This window comes from Saccopteryx leptura, chromosome 5 (genome assembly GCF_036850995.1).
Source record: "Saccopteryx leptura isolate mSacLep1 chromosome 5, mSacLep1_pri_phased_curated, whole genome shotgun sequence".
Taxonomy (NCBI): Eukaryota; Metazoa; Chordata; class Mammalia; order Chiroptera; family Emballonuridae; genus Saccopteryx; species Saccopteryx leptura.
This window is the reverse complement of record NC_089507.1, coordinates 104,955,988-104,972,406: the sequence shown is the minus strand read 5'-3', so window position 1 is coordinate 104,972,406 and position 16,419 is coordinate 104,955,988. Positions and strand designations below refer to the sequence as shown.

Here is a 16,419-nt window from a genome sequence, read left to right as displayed (position 1 = left end):
GCAATGGGGAGGTGAGAGTCAGGGAGTAGAAGAGCTCATATTGTTACCGGCCACACTAGGTGTTTAATCAACTCAAAATTCCCACTCCCCACTCCATTTATTAACAACTCTGTAACTTTTATGAGTACCGTGACCATCTTTGTGCAAAAGTACCCCATAGAGGCATCTGGTAGGCTACTGACAACAGTCTAAATGACACTGCCATGAGGGAGGAACAGAGCATTTTCTGAAGATTAACAGCTGGGCTGGTTGAAGATCTAAGATATTATCAAGGGATGTCAACTCCAGCTGCTTTTCAATCCTAACTTGCCTACAGTGTGGCAGTGATTACCCAGAGAGATTTCTATGTAAAAAGATTATTTAATGTAGAAAAATATAGTTGTCATATAAAGAACATGGCTGAAAGCATTCAACTTTCAACATGGAATCAATAATATGATTCCACTCGGAATTGTTTTTCCTGAATTAAGTACTTACCTGTGCTGTGCCTATGACCTAACAGCCACAGAGCTAGTGTATCTTTTTTTGATGCTGACCCAGCCAATCATAGCCTAAAAGCTCACGTTTCTTAGTCCTGGAGCTCCAGAGAAACTCATAAAAATGGGGGAAAAAATGAACTTTTTCCTAAAAAGGGTAGAAGAGACCTTGGCTTTTAAAATAAAAAACAGATAAATCATGGGTTGTATTATTTATCAGATGGGTGTTATGTGGGGTGGGAAGGTCATCAAATAAGTAAAACACCTGATGTGTTCATTCATGGTGCTTTTATGTGGTCGGTGAGCCAGGTTTGATGAAGGCTCCTGTGCGTGCTGTTCTAGCTGCTGTAGGAGATATAAATTTTATGTTCCCTGATATAGGCCTTTTGTTTTTATATAATCTTGTTGGGGAGAAAAGTAACGGAAAAAAAAAACAAACAAAAAAAAAAACAAGAAGTTAAATAGCAATGTGAAAATTCCAAACAACATATGACAAATGGAATCTCAGCTCAGAGTGTGGAATCAGAATCTCTGAGCCCGACTTCCGGTGTTTCTGAAGCCCAGCAAAGCACAGGGTTTGTGAACCGTTGGAAATGACAGTAAAGAGTGGCGATGAATGAAAAATGTGAGAAGGAATCCAACTGTGGCCAAGAGCAGAGGTGGTAAAGAAAGGCGGTGGAAGAAAGTCCTCAGTGAAACATGTTTCTCCATGCTCTGCATTCTAGAGTTTAAATCCCATCTTTTATCCATTAAGAAACTTCCATATTCATAAATGCAGAATCACATAGGACAAAAAGTTTTTTGTTTTGTTTTGTTTTGTTTTTGTTTTTTGTTTTTTTTTTACAGAGACGGAGAGTGAGTCAGAGAGAGGGATAGACAGGGACAGACAGACAGGAACGGAGAGAGATGAGAAGCATCAATCATTAGTTTTTCATTGCAACACCTTAGTTGTTCATTGATTGCTTTCTCATATGTGCCTTGACCGCGGGCCTTCAGCAGACCGAGTAACCCCTTGCTGGAGTCAGCGACCTTGGGTTCAAGCTGGTGACCTCGGGGTCTCGAACCTGGGTCTTCTGCATCCCAGTCCAATGCTCTATCCACTGCGCCACCGCCTGGTCAGGCTAGGACAAAAAGTTTTTATCTAGAGTCCATTCAGAGACAAAGTTCTCCCATAATTTCTTTTTCAAAACACATGACTTCAAGAGCAAAAAATATATTTTCTATTCATTTTTTTATTGAACTTGGAGACTAAAGAAAACCAGTCCATTGGTGGTTTGAGAGCATGGACACACATTTGAGTATGTAATTGTAATCCTTCTGCACAGAACCTCATTGCCAGAGTTTGTTGTTTCTTCTGTGGCTGCCAGCCAGGATGGTATGGAAAGTAGATTTAAACCACCAAGTACACACATGATTTTGGGAACAAAGATTTCCACATTTTTAAAAACACTTTTCATGCAAACAAACAAAAAAAATCCAGCTTTCAGTTAAAATGGAAATACCAGGACACAAAAAAACATCAGAAGAATAACCAACCAAATAATAACTAAAAAGATTTGTTCTAAATGAATAGAGTTGCTTATTCTGGAATGTTAGGGTAGAAAGAAAGAGAAAGCCAAAGTTAATAGTGCCTTTAAGTATATGTTTTGCATACTTTGGCCTATCCTTACCATGTAGAGGAAGTGGGGTTTATTGAAGGAAGAAAAAAATTTAGCCACAGAAAAAAAAAAAATTAAACGATAAAAAAAAATTTAGACCCTGGCCAAAGGCTCAGTAGAAAAAGTGTTGTACTAGTTTTGATCCCTAGTCAAGGCACACAAGAGAAGCAACCATCTGCTTCTCTCCCTCTCCCCCTTCTTTCTCTCTTCCCCTCCCATAGGTTGATTTGAGCATGGGCCTTCGGCACTGAGGATAGCTCAGTTGGTCCGTGTCAGCCTCAGGCATTAAAAATAGCTCAGTTGATTCAAGAATATCGGCCCAAGACAGGAAATTGCCAGATGGATCCCAGTCCAGGCCCATATAGGAGTCTGTCTCACTATCTCCCCTCCTCTCACTTAAAAAAAAAAAAATTAGCCTGACCAGGTAGTGGCGCAGTGAATAGAGCATCGGACTGGGATGCGGAAAGACCCAAGTTTGAGACCCTGAGGTCGCCAGTTTGAGCGCGGGCTCATCTGGTTTGAGCAAAAGCTCACCAGCATGGACCCAATATCGCTGGCTCGAGCAAGGGGTCACTCAGTCTGCTGAAGGCCCACAATCAAGGCACATATGAGAAAGCAATCAATGAACAACTAAGGTGTTGCAATGAAAAACTGATGATTGATGCTTCTCATCTCTCTCTGTTCCTGTCTTTCCCTATCTATTCCTTTCTCTGACTCTCTCTGTCTCTGTAAAAAAAAAAAAAAAGAAATTAAACAACATTGTTACAATCTAACCTGTTGGATTGGCCTCAACAATCATAGACAGTAAAGCGCTGGTAAATATTTAATAAACTGCTCTAAGGGAGAAAAAAGAGCTCTAATATGTAGCATTTGCTGATTTCCATGATGTAAATATCATCCTTGGAGGCCAATTTCAAGCTGCTAACATGACATTGCTGAAGATGGAGTTAGTGAGAGTTGTACTGTAGGTCATCATCATGTAGTATTTCCCTAGATACAATAGACATACATAATATCTAGAGAATAAATAATTGTAAAATGCAATAAAATAATAAGTAATTACTGAGTTTTGAGTGTTTATTACTGTTTAAAATTACAATTGACTGAAGTTTATGTATATATAATTTAAATTTTAATAAGGATCTATTTAACAATTGGTACTCATAATTCCTGAAACTTTAACAATCTCTCAAGAGCCATGTGAGTCAGCTATGGGCAACCACTGGATAGATCTAATCACTGACTCAAGTTAATCAGCAGAAGAACACAGAAGCTTAAGCTCTCAGAATGTCTTTTCTTGACTTACTCTTTTTTTTTAATTTATTGATTGATTTTAGAGAGACAGAATTGAGCAAGATAGATTCATTTGTTGTTCCACTTAGTTATGTATTCATTGGTTGCTTCTCCTAAGTGCTCTGACCAGAGATTGAACCCCAACTTTGGTATTTCAGGATGATACTCTAACCAACTGAGTGTCAAGGCTCTTGACTTACTCTTAAGTATTTTCCTTTGATTTTAATCAACAGTTAATATGAAAACCAATTAAACAAAGAGTTTTTGCTGAAAAGTTCTCTCAAAAACACTATATGGCTCTAGGTCTCTCTCTCTCTCTCTCTCTCTCTCTCTCTTAAGTGAGGGGAGAGGAGATAGTGAGACAGACTCCCACATACACCCTAACTTGAATCCACCCAGCAATCCCTGTCTAGGGCCGATGCTTGAATCAACCAAGCTATTTGTCGCACCTGAGGCCAATGCTCAACCAGTTGAGTCATTGGCTGTGAGAAGGGAAGAGAGAGAGAAAAGGGAGAGGGAGAAGAGAAGCAGATGGTTGCCTCTCATGTGTGCTCTGACCAGGAATTGAGCCCGAGACTTCTGCATGCCGGACAACACTCTATCCACTGAGCCAATGGGCCAAGGCTATGGTTTGTAATTAGGGGCATTTTGCACTCTAAGGGGACATTGGCAGTAATTAAGGACATTTTTGGTTGTCATAACTGAGGGAGGGAGGATTACTACTGGCATCTAGTGTGTAGAGGCCATGGATGCTGCTAAACATTCTACATTGCACAGAATAGCCCTCCCCCAAACCAACCTAAACTCTTAATGGTGCCAAGACTGAGAGACAGTGCTCTGGGTCTTCTGTATAAGATGAAATGTGATAAATTTCTTTATAACTTAGTACCAGTCTTTCCCTTGAACCATTTTCCTCTGTAACAAGAATTTTTAGCCCACTCTGTTTCCCCTTTGTTCTTCACTAGCAGCAGCTATATGTATCCTTGTGCTTACTCATTGTTAGGATTCTGATTTTGTGTTTTGTTTTAACTTTATTGTACAAAGTCTTTTGATAATAAGACAAATTCGCTTTAAAAATAAGAGGGAGAGGATGTATGGATGAATGGATGAAGTGGATGGATGCCTAAATAGATGATTAATGGATGGTGGATAGATGATAGATGGATATCTGATGGATGGATGGATGGATGGATGGATGGATGGATGGATGGATGGATGGATGGAAGACTGGATGGTGGAAATGTAAAAGAAGGAAAGTTTGCTTTGGATGTGGAAAACACTGAAAGTAATTGGGTAGCTGCCAGTAACTTTTAAAAGTTTTATGTAAAGTATATTTAAATAAACATTTTTAATTTCAGAGAAAAAATGATCCCTATTCTCTTGCATCCCTGGTGTCCTTTGAAGTTAAGAAGATGCCTTATAAAGATCAGCCAACAAAACTCCCAGAGGGAAGCATAGCAGTAAGTATCTTAAAAATATACAGGCATAAATAATTTCATTGAAAGAATTATTTTTAAATCACTGTTCTAGGTTTCAGTGCTTATCACATTGACTTGAGAACAGTTTCCCCTTGAGATCACTATTTTCTTATTTCAAACTGAAAATTACTTTAGGGTCATTTAATCCAATTTTTAAACTTTACATGTAAATTTCTACACCCCCCCCAAAAAATAACCAGTCACAAGGCAGGACTAATATTATTTTCAGTCAAGCCATTTTGTTTCAAAGAAGTCTAGACAGCAATGATCATTTTTTATAAAATTGTACTGATTGCTTAATTTTAACATAAATGGGAGGAGCGAATCTCTTCCTCAGGATTGTTGCCAGAGACCAGCTGCATGACATCGAACAATAATCTTTTCTTTCTACATCAAGAACAGTAACTTTTACCTGAAGATAAAAATATATACTATAAGCTTCCTTAGAATGAAATTTTATTTTTAAAAATTGAGGCTATTAAACACCGCTGACCACCCCCCCTACCCCCAAATATCTGTCACAGCACAACCACGGACATCCTGAGCACCTGACAAGGCCATGCAGAGCGGAGAGGAGGATGAGTGAGGGGCTAAGCAGACACAGTCACCAAAACTCTGCCTTTACCAGGAAAGTGATCATAGCCAGGGCTCCAGGAAACAGTATTATGACTTCAACCTTTATTTCTTGACTCTCCATAGACAATCACAACCCCCACTTACACTCTGGTCCCCAGATCCCTGTTACTTAAAGTGTGGCTTACAAAACCAACAGCCCCAACATCACCTAGGAATAGTTAGAAATTCCAAAACAGACTTCACTACAGACCTGCATTTTTTCAAAAGCATCAGGGTATTATGTTCACAATAAAATTTGAGAAGTGTTGCTTTGGATGGCATATAAATCGATATTACCATAATTTTTTATCAGCATAGGTCTTCAAATGTCATTGTGAGATTAAATCTTTCTAGACTAACTCTTTCAGTAATCTAAATTAAACTAACCTATTGAACAGCGATTCTCAAACCTAAGTATCGAAAAGCGTCATCACTCGCCTGACCTGTGGTGGTGCAGTGGATAAAGCATTGACCTGGAATGCTGAGGTTGCAGGTTCAATACCCTGCACTTGCCTGGTCTAAGGCACATGTGGGAGTTGAAGCTTCCTGCTCCTCCCCCCTTTCTTTCTCTCTCTCTCTCTCCTCTCTAAAATGAATAAATAAATAAAAATTAAAAAAAAAGAAAAGCATCATCACTCACGCAACTTTAGACATATATACGTGCTAAGTCTTTATCTCAAATATCAGGATTAAGTGTGTCTTACGTGGGGCTTTGACACTGCTTTAAAAGATCTACAAGAGACAATTCTGCAGTGAAACTAAGATTGAGAATTTTTAGCACAGGCAGACAGCAGAGGAAAATGCACAATTTCAAATAGATTTTCTAAACTCTGTCCTGGATCCACCCCACTCTGATTAAAAAACCTTCAAGAAACCATTCTGCTTTGCTGAGGCTGTTACTCATATCCACCTGAAAGAGTTGTTGAGACAATACAGTGGTACCTTGAGATACGAGTTTAATTCGTTCTGTAACCGAGCTCATAAGTCAGTCAACTCGTATATCAAAACAAATTTCTCCCATTTAAAATAACTGAAATAGATTTAATTCATTCCAGCCCTGTGAAACATCCCCAAACCATCCTAAATTATGAAAAAAGACATGTTTTTAATCAAGAAACACACATGTATACTTTATCAATGCATAACAAAATATATGAAATAAAAGAAAAAAGTGTTATTTAGTACTGTATTCTTACCTTGGAGACAGATGAATGCGGCTAATGGAGGTGAATGGCAGAGGAGGAGGGAGGGAGGAAGGGATGCAGGCACTGTAGACACGTCAACTAAAACTGCACTTTCTTAACACTAAATGTAAACTAAAACTGCATTTTCTTTACTTTAAACAAAACTAAAACTGCACTTTCTTTACTTAAAATAAAATGACAAAAACTTAATTGTAAAAAAAATGCACTTTCTTAACTTTAAACTTAATCTAAGCTTAACATTACATATTTTTCACTTAATCATCACCTGTTTTTGCCTTTTTGGCTGCACTTTCGGCACTTTCACTTGAAGGACTTTTGAATAAAAATCTATCCAAAGAAGTTTGCTTTTACCTGCCTTTTAAAATGTTACGGAAATGTGACAAACAAGTGTCATTAAAAAGTGCTGAAGCATGACCAGTTGAAACTTTTTCTGGGTGTTTCTTTTCAAACCAGCCATGACTTGCCTTAAATGTATCTTCTACTACCTCTTTTGAGGTTGATGGTTCTTTCTTCTTCAAGTCATCATAAATAATATGTGCCTTTTCACATATTAGTCTCTGTCACTATATCTCCTGCCAGCTCTTTCTCTTTCACCCACACCAGCAGAAGCTTCTCCATTTCTTCATGGATATTTGTCCTTAATTGGGACAGAATTGTAGTTCCTTTCACTGGATTTGCACTTTTGATGGCATCCTTTTGTTTAAGGATGTTACAAATTGTAGATGTATTGCAGTTGTACAGCCTTGCCAGTTCAATCACTCGTACACCACGCTCATGTTTTTCTATTATTTCTTGCTTTACTTCTGTCGACATCATTCTCTTCTTCTTCTCATCACTGTCCTTTATACTCACTTTCTTCGGCCCCATGATAGCACACAAAAAAAATTAGCAAAAAATGCAAAAATAATGCAAGAATGAGTACAGCGCACGAGATTTGACTTGATTCTGTGGGTAACATGTGAGAAAGAACGAGATGCTGGTGTTGTGCTACTGATACTGGACCCATGCGCCAACGCGCCAACTAGTGGCAGCTTCCTGAAACAGGACTTGTATCTTAGAATTTTGCTCAGATCTTGAGCAAAAATACTGACTGATTCGCAGCTCGTATCTTAAAAAAAAAAAAATTGTATGTTGCCTGACCAGGCAGTGGTGCAGTGGATAGAGCATCGGACTGGGATACAGAAGGACTCAGGTTCGAGACCCCGAGGTCGCCAGCTTGAGCGCAGGCTCATCTGGTTTGAGCAAAGCTCACCAGCTTGGACCCAAGGTCGCTGGCTTGAGGAAGGGGTTGCTGAAGGCCCGCGGTCAAGGCACATATGATAAAGCAATCAATGAACAACTAAGGTGTCGCAAAGCACAACGAAAAACTAATGATTGATGCTTCTCATCTCTCCGTTCCTGTCTGTCTGTCCTTGTCTATCCCTCTCTCTGACTCTCTCTCTGTCTCTGTTAAAAAAAAAAAATCGTATGTTGGTCTGCTCGTATCTCAAGGTACCACTATAACATTATGTATAGAAAGCCTTAGCACTGTACCTGGGACAAGCTAATTCTCAATAATAATAACCTTCCCAATATCAGAAATGTCACTAGATTCGTCAAGTCGAACCATTTCGGTAAACTTTGGTGGCATTTTAAAGCAAGCACTGCCACAGCTTTCTTCCTTCAGTTCACCTCTCCTTCCCGAGATGTCTGTTATCATCTGGATTTATGTTCAACTTAGAAAATAGAGACTTGGGGTTTTTTATATAGAATGTTCATCCAGAGAGGTTCAAAGGCTTGTGGCTCTAAGGGAGATAAATCTGGGCCCTTTCGTTGTCTCTAACCACATGTTCATTCACAGAAACACATGTTCCAGTCGATTCCATCAACAGTGTTGCATCTTTCTGTGCTGGCCACAGGTGACAGCCTGCTGTTCTCAACTCATCTCAGAAGGGCCACGAAATGAGCAGATACATGCTTCCCTCACCCTCACCACCCCTTTTCCTGCATTTTTTAAAAAAAGTCTTGTTATCTGATGCAGATAACTTGCCACATCATTTATGTAAGGAGACAGCAGGTCCTGGAATAACATTTTGTTCAACGTTGTTCAGTCACCACGTTGATGAGATGCCCTAAGAACTTAACTCTTGTTTATGTCAATTAGCCTATGGTAAAATTGGTTTCATTTTATGTCAGTTTACTTAAAGTCCTAGAATCTATCCGTCATGTTAAGTGAGGACTCAACTGTAACTGGAGAAACATTCAGACTTTTATTATAGTGAGTTCTCAAAAGTCTTGTCATTCCTACCTCGAAAAGAGCCCAGAGGGAGAGAATTGCTTTAAGGTGGTAGAACTCACCCTGGCTGCATAGCTCCGTTGGCTAGAGCATCATCTGGAAGTGCAGTGGTTGCCAGTTCAATCCTTGGTCAGAGCACATACAGGAGCAGATCAATGTTCCTGTCTCTCTCTCCCTTCCTCTCTCTTTATAAGGTGGTAGAACTCATTAGAACCAGTAGCTTGAAAATCGTCAGAGCTCCAATCCCTACTCCGCCACTGGGGATAAAGTCTCTCAGTTCCTTCTTCCTTGGCGAGACTAGAGAATATTTGCTTGTTTTCCTAGGCCCTTGTGTGGGATGATTAGTTTGTTTATACTCCCTTTCAACATGGTCATAATTCAAGCATTCTTGAGGTCTTTATGAGCTCTTCATATTGAAGAAATAGCAGTTCCCATCTGCTGCTTCTTGCATAGTTTCTGTGCTGGTAAAAATGAACTCCTCATGTGACGCGACACTTGTTATGTTCAGAGGTGAAGGGAAGGTTGCATGAAGCAGAGGGATGTGACAGCATCGATTCATTACAGCATGGCAGAAAAACATTCCTCGATACTTAACACTTTTTTTTTTGCTTTCCAATTAATTTTGACATTTGTGTTGCACATAACTAAAGCAAATTCCACAATTTACATCTAGAAGAGAATATTATTGCCTGGTATTACTTCAGAGGTGGCTATTCTAAAATATGTCATGAAAATGTTCATCTAAAAAACTCGTCCATAAACTGCCAATACATTTGATTTTTAGGATTGTTCACAAAATTTCAGCTGCTTAAAATGAGATTCCTATATTAAACAATAGTTTGGGGTTCGACCTTAAGATAGGGACTACTTATCTCGCAGCAGCTATTTAAATGTTGTTAAAATGTGTGTTCAGCTGGTCCACCTTATGTTAAAATGGCAACTGTAGGTAGGGTGTCTTGGTATATTTATTTAAAACATCCTTGTGACCCCAGCGAAGTATATTTACACAAGATTTTGTGATACATAAATACAGACGTCAACATTAATTACAGTTGCAAATACACGGGAGCTTTTTCTTTCTACCTTGGTATTTTTGTCAAAACTTACAAAAGTATATCATAAATGTCAATGAGGAAATGGAGGCATATTAAAGATTTATTTATGGTCTTTTAACCATAATAAAGAACAAGAGGATTTACAACATGATGAAGGTAAGATGAAATGTTCCCTACTTAGCATCACTTTGAGAAAATCTAAACTGCTTACAATTTATGGATCCCACTTCCTAAAATTGCAGATAATTATAATAAGTGAATTGTTAAAAGTTTATATACTATTTCCTTAAAGAGCTGTAGGTTCTTGATACATAACAATGAATTAAAACAGCTTGTTCATTAGTTGACATGCAATTCAAATTTTCCCCCTAAATTTTAAGTACTTCAGTTACTTAACATTACCTTTCTTTCTTAAAGCAGTTAAAATATATAATCACAAGCCTGTGTTAAGAAAAATGTTTAGTCCTAAAAGTATTTCCCATGTTCTGCCTTAGGACCACCGTCTTGGTGAAAGACTCTTCGAGGTGGGTAATTCAGTTAATCCAGCATTGTGTGAGATTACAGACATCCTAACGCTGTGCGAGCCAGTGTGGTGGCTGCCAGCCACACGTGGATACTGAGTACCTGAGATGTGGCCAGTGGGACCTATGAGTTGAACTCGTAGTTTTATTTCATTTCATCTCATTTAAATGTAAACTTAAAACTGCAGCTATATAAAATGTTTTTTCCATTAAACCCAGCTTTATTGTCTTGGTAAGACTATATTTCATTTTAACTATATAGCAATTATTATGTGCTGCAACTATTAATATGCACTGGGTTTTGGAGAGTTAGTAAGAATTTTTAAAAAAGAATGTAAATATTTAAATAATATTTTTGTATGTTGAAATTATAGTTTTGATATTTAGGGTTAGAGAAAATGTATAATAAAAAAAATTGGGCCCTGGCCGGTTGGCTCAGCAGTAGAGCGTCGGCCTGGTGTGCAGGGGACCCGGGTTCGATTCCCGGCCAGGGCACATAGGAGAGGCGCCCATTTGCTTCTCCACCCTCCTCCCCTCCTTCCTCTCTGTCTCTCTCTTCCCCTCCCGCAGCCTGGGCTCCAGTGGAGCAGGGATGGCCCGGGCGCTGGGGATGGCTCCTTGGCCTCTGCCCCAGGTGCTAGAGTGGCTCTGGTCATGGCAGAGCATCGCCCCCTGGTGGGCAGAGCGTCGCCCCTGGTGGGCTTGCCGGGTGGATCCCGGTCGGGCGCATGCGGGAGTCTGTCTGACTGTCTCTCCCCGTTTCCAGCTTCAGAAAAATACAAAAAAAAAACTTGTGTGTGTGTGTGACAGAGTAGGAGAGAGACAGAGAGAAGGACAGATAGGGACAGACAGACCCGTAAGGGTGAAAGATGAGAAGCAGCAATTTTTCGTTGCGGCACCTTAGTTTCTCATTTATTGCTTTCTGATATGTGCCTTGACTGAGGGGCTGCAGCAGACCTACTGACTCCTTGCTTAAGCCAGAGATCTTGGACTCAAGCTGATGAGCCTTGCTCAAACCAGATGAGCCCACACTCAAGCCTGTGACCTCAGGGTCTCGAACCTGGGTCCTCCATGTCCCAGTCTGACGCTTTATCCACAGCACCACTGCCTGGTCAGACTGTATAGTAAAATTAATGCCCCATCTTTCTTATTCCTTTTTAAAAATGTGGCTACTAGAAAATTTTGAATTAATTTTAAATTTTTAAATTAAGCTTACATTATGTTTCTATGTGACAGCACTCATCGAAAGTAACCTTGCTTGGAGCTGATGAGAATACCCATAGAGCTGCAGCGAACACGAGATGTTTAATATATCTTATCGGAAATGAATGAAAATTCTTACTAAGTCAGTGATTAATCATTGGAAACTCTAGAATATAAGACCTATTTTTCTCATTCTTTATTATCCAAAGTATAAGGCAAGCTTCTTGTGGGTTTGTCAAAAGGAACTGCAAAAAAAAAATATTAAAAGTAACAAATTTTTGGTATTTTCAACATTTTATTTCTTTGCCAAGCTTTCCCAAAACCTTCATAAATTTCTACAGCACCAATACAAATTTAAATAATTTTCAGACCCATAAACATGACCCACTAAGTCATTTTCTTTTAGTCACCTTGCAGTTCAAGTTTCTAGTTTATTTATACAAAATGTTGATTGAGTTGCAGGAAAAGCTTTGCTGTACCTGTTTCCACCTGCAGATGAAATGCCCCCTTGTCATTTACAGACTTAACATACATCGCATGAATCCCAAATCCATGTGTTCTCAGGAACACCTCTCTTTTCAAGATGTGACTCTCCCAGTGACGGGCCACACTTGACTGTTCACCTACCTCTTTGCAGCAGCCGGCGCCTCGCTCCTCTGCACTGGAAATCTGAGGAAATGCTCTGGGCACCACTGTTGGTTTTCTGTATTTTCATCCTCCTTAGTGTAGTGACTTCTTGACTATGCAGCAAAAAGCCTGAATACATTTAGGAATAAAAACAACTGGGGCCAGGGAAGGTCTCTGAAGCTGCACTCACTTAGACTGAGAAGGTTGGGCAGCCTCAGTGCCACACGGATGTTGTTGAGGCAGCAGCAGTGAGAGCAGAATGCCTGTGCAGAAGGAATCGGCCACTTCAGGCCTGCCTGTTTTTAAAATTCTTTATGTCCACTCCTCTTAGATAACTACATATGATGACATATAGGAAATACATACAATATGTGTAATCCTAACATTTAACGTTTTCAGAGAGAGTATGAAGGGGTATTTTTTAAAGGAACATAACATTACTGGAAACAGACTGACAACAGTGTGGTGATGAGTATTTCAGAGTTTGTAAACTGGAAAGGACAGTAGTTATCATCTAGTCTCGGACTTTTTTAAGACGCTGCTCTCAGAATCTTTAGAAATGAATGCAAACAAAACCCCAATAGTTTTTCTAAGCATACCTATAAAACTGTTTTCTGCTTCAAAAGACCCTACTTAGCATTTCCTGTTCAATTTAATGTTTAATTCCTACTATCCATCACTTCTGCAAAAAAAACAAAACTTTCAAATATCATTATTAGTTCTTTGTAAGTGAGCTCCCCTGCTCCTTTCTACAGACAAACCTAATTGAAAGTGAGAGGAGGGGAGATACTGAGACAGACTCTTGTATGTGCTCTGACTGGGATCTACCTGGCAACTCCCATCTGGGGCCGATGTTTGACTCAACTGAACTATCCTCAGTGCCTGAGGCCAACAGTTAGACCAACTGAGCTATCCTCAGCACCTGGGGCCAACACCACTGGCTGCAAGATCAGAAGAGGGAAAGAAGGGAAGAGAAAAGGGAAGAGAAGCAGATGATTGCTTCTCCTGTGTGCCTGGTCATGAATCAAACCCAGGATTTTCATACACTGGGCCAATGCTCTATTCACTGAGGAAACTGGCCAGGACCTAACTAAAAATTTGAATAGTCTGTGGCCTGTCTTATTCTAAATTACCTATTAGTAAATTCAGGTGCTCTCTAACACATGCACAAAATATAGACTGAAACTGTATTTACTCCATGGATTTAGAGCTTATGAGAGGAAAAACATAAGAAGCCTCAGAATTTTATATGGCTCCAGATTTCCTCTCTCCTGGGGCAATGTAACTGGGTGGTGAGTTCATGATCATTACCATCCCTTTCAGTTCCAAAATTCTGAAATTCTCATTACCAAGACTGTGTCAGTCTGCTCCCAGTAGCATTTTAAAATAGCACTTCAGCCTGACCAGGCCATGGCGCAGTGGATAGAGCGTCGGATTGGGATGCCAAGGACCCAGGTTCGAGACCCCGAGGTCATCAGCTTGAGTGCAGGTCATCTGGTTTGAGCAAAGCTCACTAGCTTGGACCCAAAGTTGCTGGCTTGAGCAAGGGGTTACTCAGTCTGCTAAAGGCCCACAGTCAAGGCACATATGAGAAAGCAATCAATGAACAACTAAGGTATCGCAATGAAAAACTAATAATTGATCTTCTCATCTCTGTCCGTTTCTGTCTGTCTGTCCCTATCTATCCCTCTCTCTGATTCTCTCTCTGTCTCTGTAGAAATTAAATAAAATAAAATAAAAAATAAAATAACACTTCGGCCTTGTCCAGTTGGCTCAGGCCCAGCACGCATACATCGCAGGTTTGATCCCTTGTCAGGGCACATATGAGAAGTGACCATCTGCTTCTCTTCCCTTCCCCTTCTCTCTCTCTTTCTTTCAGCCTGTGGCTCAGTTGGTTCAATTATTGGCCCTGGACACAGAGGCTAGCTCAATTGGTCGAGCCCTGGCTGTGGGCCAGGGCATATGTGAGAGTCTGTCTCTCTATCTTCCTCCTCTCACTTAAAAAAAAAATAGTACTTCAAGTCCTTTCTCCCAGGACCTCATAATGTTAGGACTGTATGCTGATTTCATATATGTTATCAGATGAAATTCACTAAGAGAAAGGAATGTAAAAACAATTGATCAAGAAGTGATCTAGTCCTTGATTTGCTCATGTAGGGTAGGATACATGAAGGATAGGGGTTTTTTTGTTTGTTTTTTGTATTTTTCTGAAGTGAGAAGCGGGGAGGCAGTGACAGACTCCCGAATGCGCCCAACCAGGATCCACCTGGCTAGCCCACTAGGGGGTGATGCTCTGCCTATCTGAGGCGTTATTCCATTGCAACTGGATCCATTCTAGTGCCTGAGGCAGAGGACATGGAGCCATCCTCAGCACCTGGGCCAACTTTGCTCCAATGGAGCCTTGGCTGTGGGAGGGGAAGAGAGAGAGAGAGAAAGGAGAGGGGGAAGCATGGAGAAGCAGATGGGCGCTTTTCCTATGTGCCCTGGCCAGGAATCAAACCCAGGACTTCCACACACTGGGCAGACGCTCTGCCACTGAGCAAACCGGCCAGGGCCGAAGGATAGATTTTAAATAAATTACTTCAGCTGCAGAATCCGAGTGGCATTGTGACTGCTATGAGCCCTTGTAATGCATTTCTTCAGTTTATATATCATGTGTCCTGTCCTTAGACTGTGACTGCTTGGGTGAAGGTAATGCCATTATGATTACGGAATGTAGCACTTTCTATTGAAGTGACAATGCAGGACAAAGCTGGCGAGGAATGTTAATAGTCAAAGGAAGAAAGTACAGTGTGTCCGTAAAGTCATGGTGCACTTTTGACCAGTCACAGGAAAGCAACAAAAGATGATAGAAATGTGAAATCTGCACCAAATAAAAGGAAAACCCTCCCAGTTTCTATAGGATGATGTGGCAGCATGTGCGCATGCGCAGGTAATGACGTAACACCGTGTATACAGCGGAGCAGCCCACAGCCATGCCAGTCGAGATGTGGACGGTACAGAGGAAAGTTCAGTGTGTTCTGTGGCTTGCTAAATTCAAATTCGTGACCAAAGTGCAACGTGAATATCGGTGCATTTATAACAAAGCGCCACCACATAGGAATAACATTACTCGGTGGGATAAGAAGTTGAAGGAAACCGGCAGTTTGGTGGAGAGACCCCGTTCTGGTAGGCCATCAGTCAGTGACGAGTCTGTAGAGGCTATACGGGATAGCTACCTAGGAGCCCTAAAAAATCTGTGTGTGAGCCTACATCGAACTGCACCGAATAGGTATGAAACTGGGAGAGTTTTCCTTTTATTTGGTGCAGATCTCACATTTCTATCATCTTTTGTTGCTTTCCTGTGACCGGTCAAAAGTGCACCATGACTTTACGGACACACTGTACTTACAGCAGTAAGTTACGGTCTGCCTTTTTCTCGTTGAGACCACAATATATCCAGTCCTTAGCACTGTTGTCCATGTGGTGTGACTAGCAGTTTCACACTGCAATTCTGTCATTTGATCTAAATATAAATGATATTTGCATCTGGAGAACCCAATGAATTAAGTCATCAGTGTGTGTGTTGCATAGAGGAAGTGGACCAAGATGAAAGGAGCAGTAAAACTCTGGCAAGTTGGGAGGAGGATCAACAGGATGCTTGCCTCTCGTTAAGGAGACAGAAGCAGAGACATGAGCAGGGTCAGGGCCCGATACTGGAGTGCTGGCTGTGAAGACATCATGTTTCCAGCCAGGGGAAGTTTGAGAACCACCAGCCTTCATCATGAAGTCATCTGTTCCTGACTGGTGGGTTAGGGAATTGTGGCCTCGAGTTCTTGAATGTTTGTCTGGATCATGTTTGTCATGATTGATCCAACCAACTCAGTTAAAACAAGAATCACTTTCAACCAGTTTAGCAGAGGTAATGCTTGCTTCTTTCTGTCTGTAGCCAGTAGGCCCGCCTCAGTGAAAAACATTCTGGATCCAAGAATATACTTTTTTTTTTTCTTTTGTGTTTTTCTGAAGTTGGAAAC

The 16,419-nt window shown here is 40.5% G+C and overlaps 1 protein-coding gene across 1 annotated transcript in view; it reads left to right on the top strand.

Moving 5' to 3' along the window:
- Window positions 1–16,419, top strand: part of ITGA8 (integrin subunit alpha 8) — a 248,220-nt gene that overhangs the window by 225,424 nt on the left and 6,377 nt on the right. Inside the window, exon 28 of the mRNA XM_066385213.1 lies at window positions 4,786–4,887. Coding sequence (XP_066241310.1) covers window positions 4,786–4,887 — 102 coding nt within the window. The remainder of the gene's footprint in view (window positions 1–4,785; window positions 4,888–16,419) is intronic.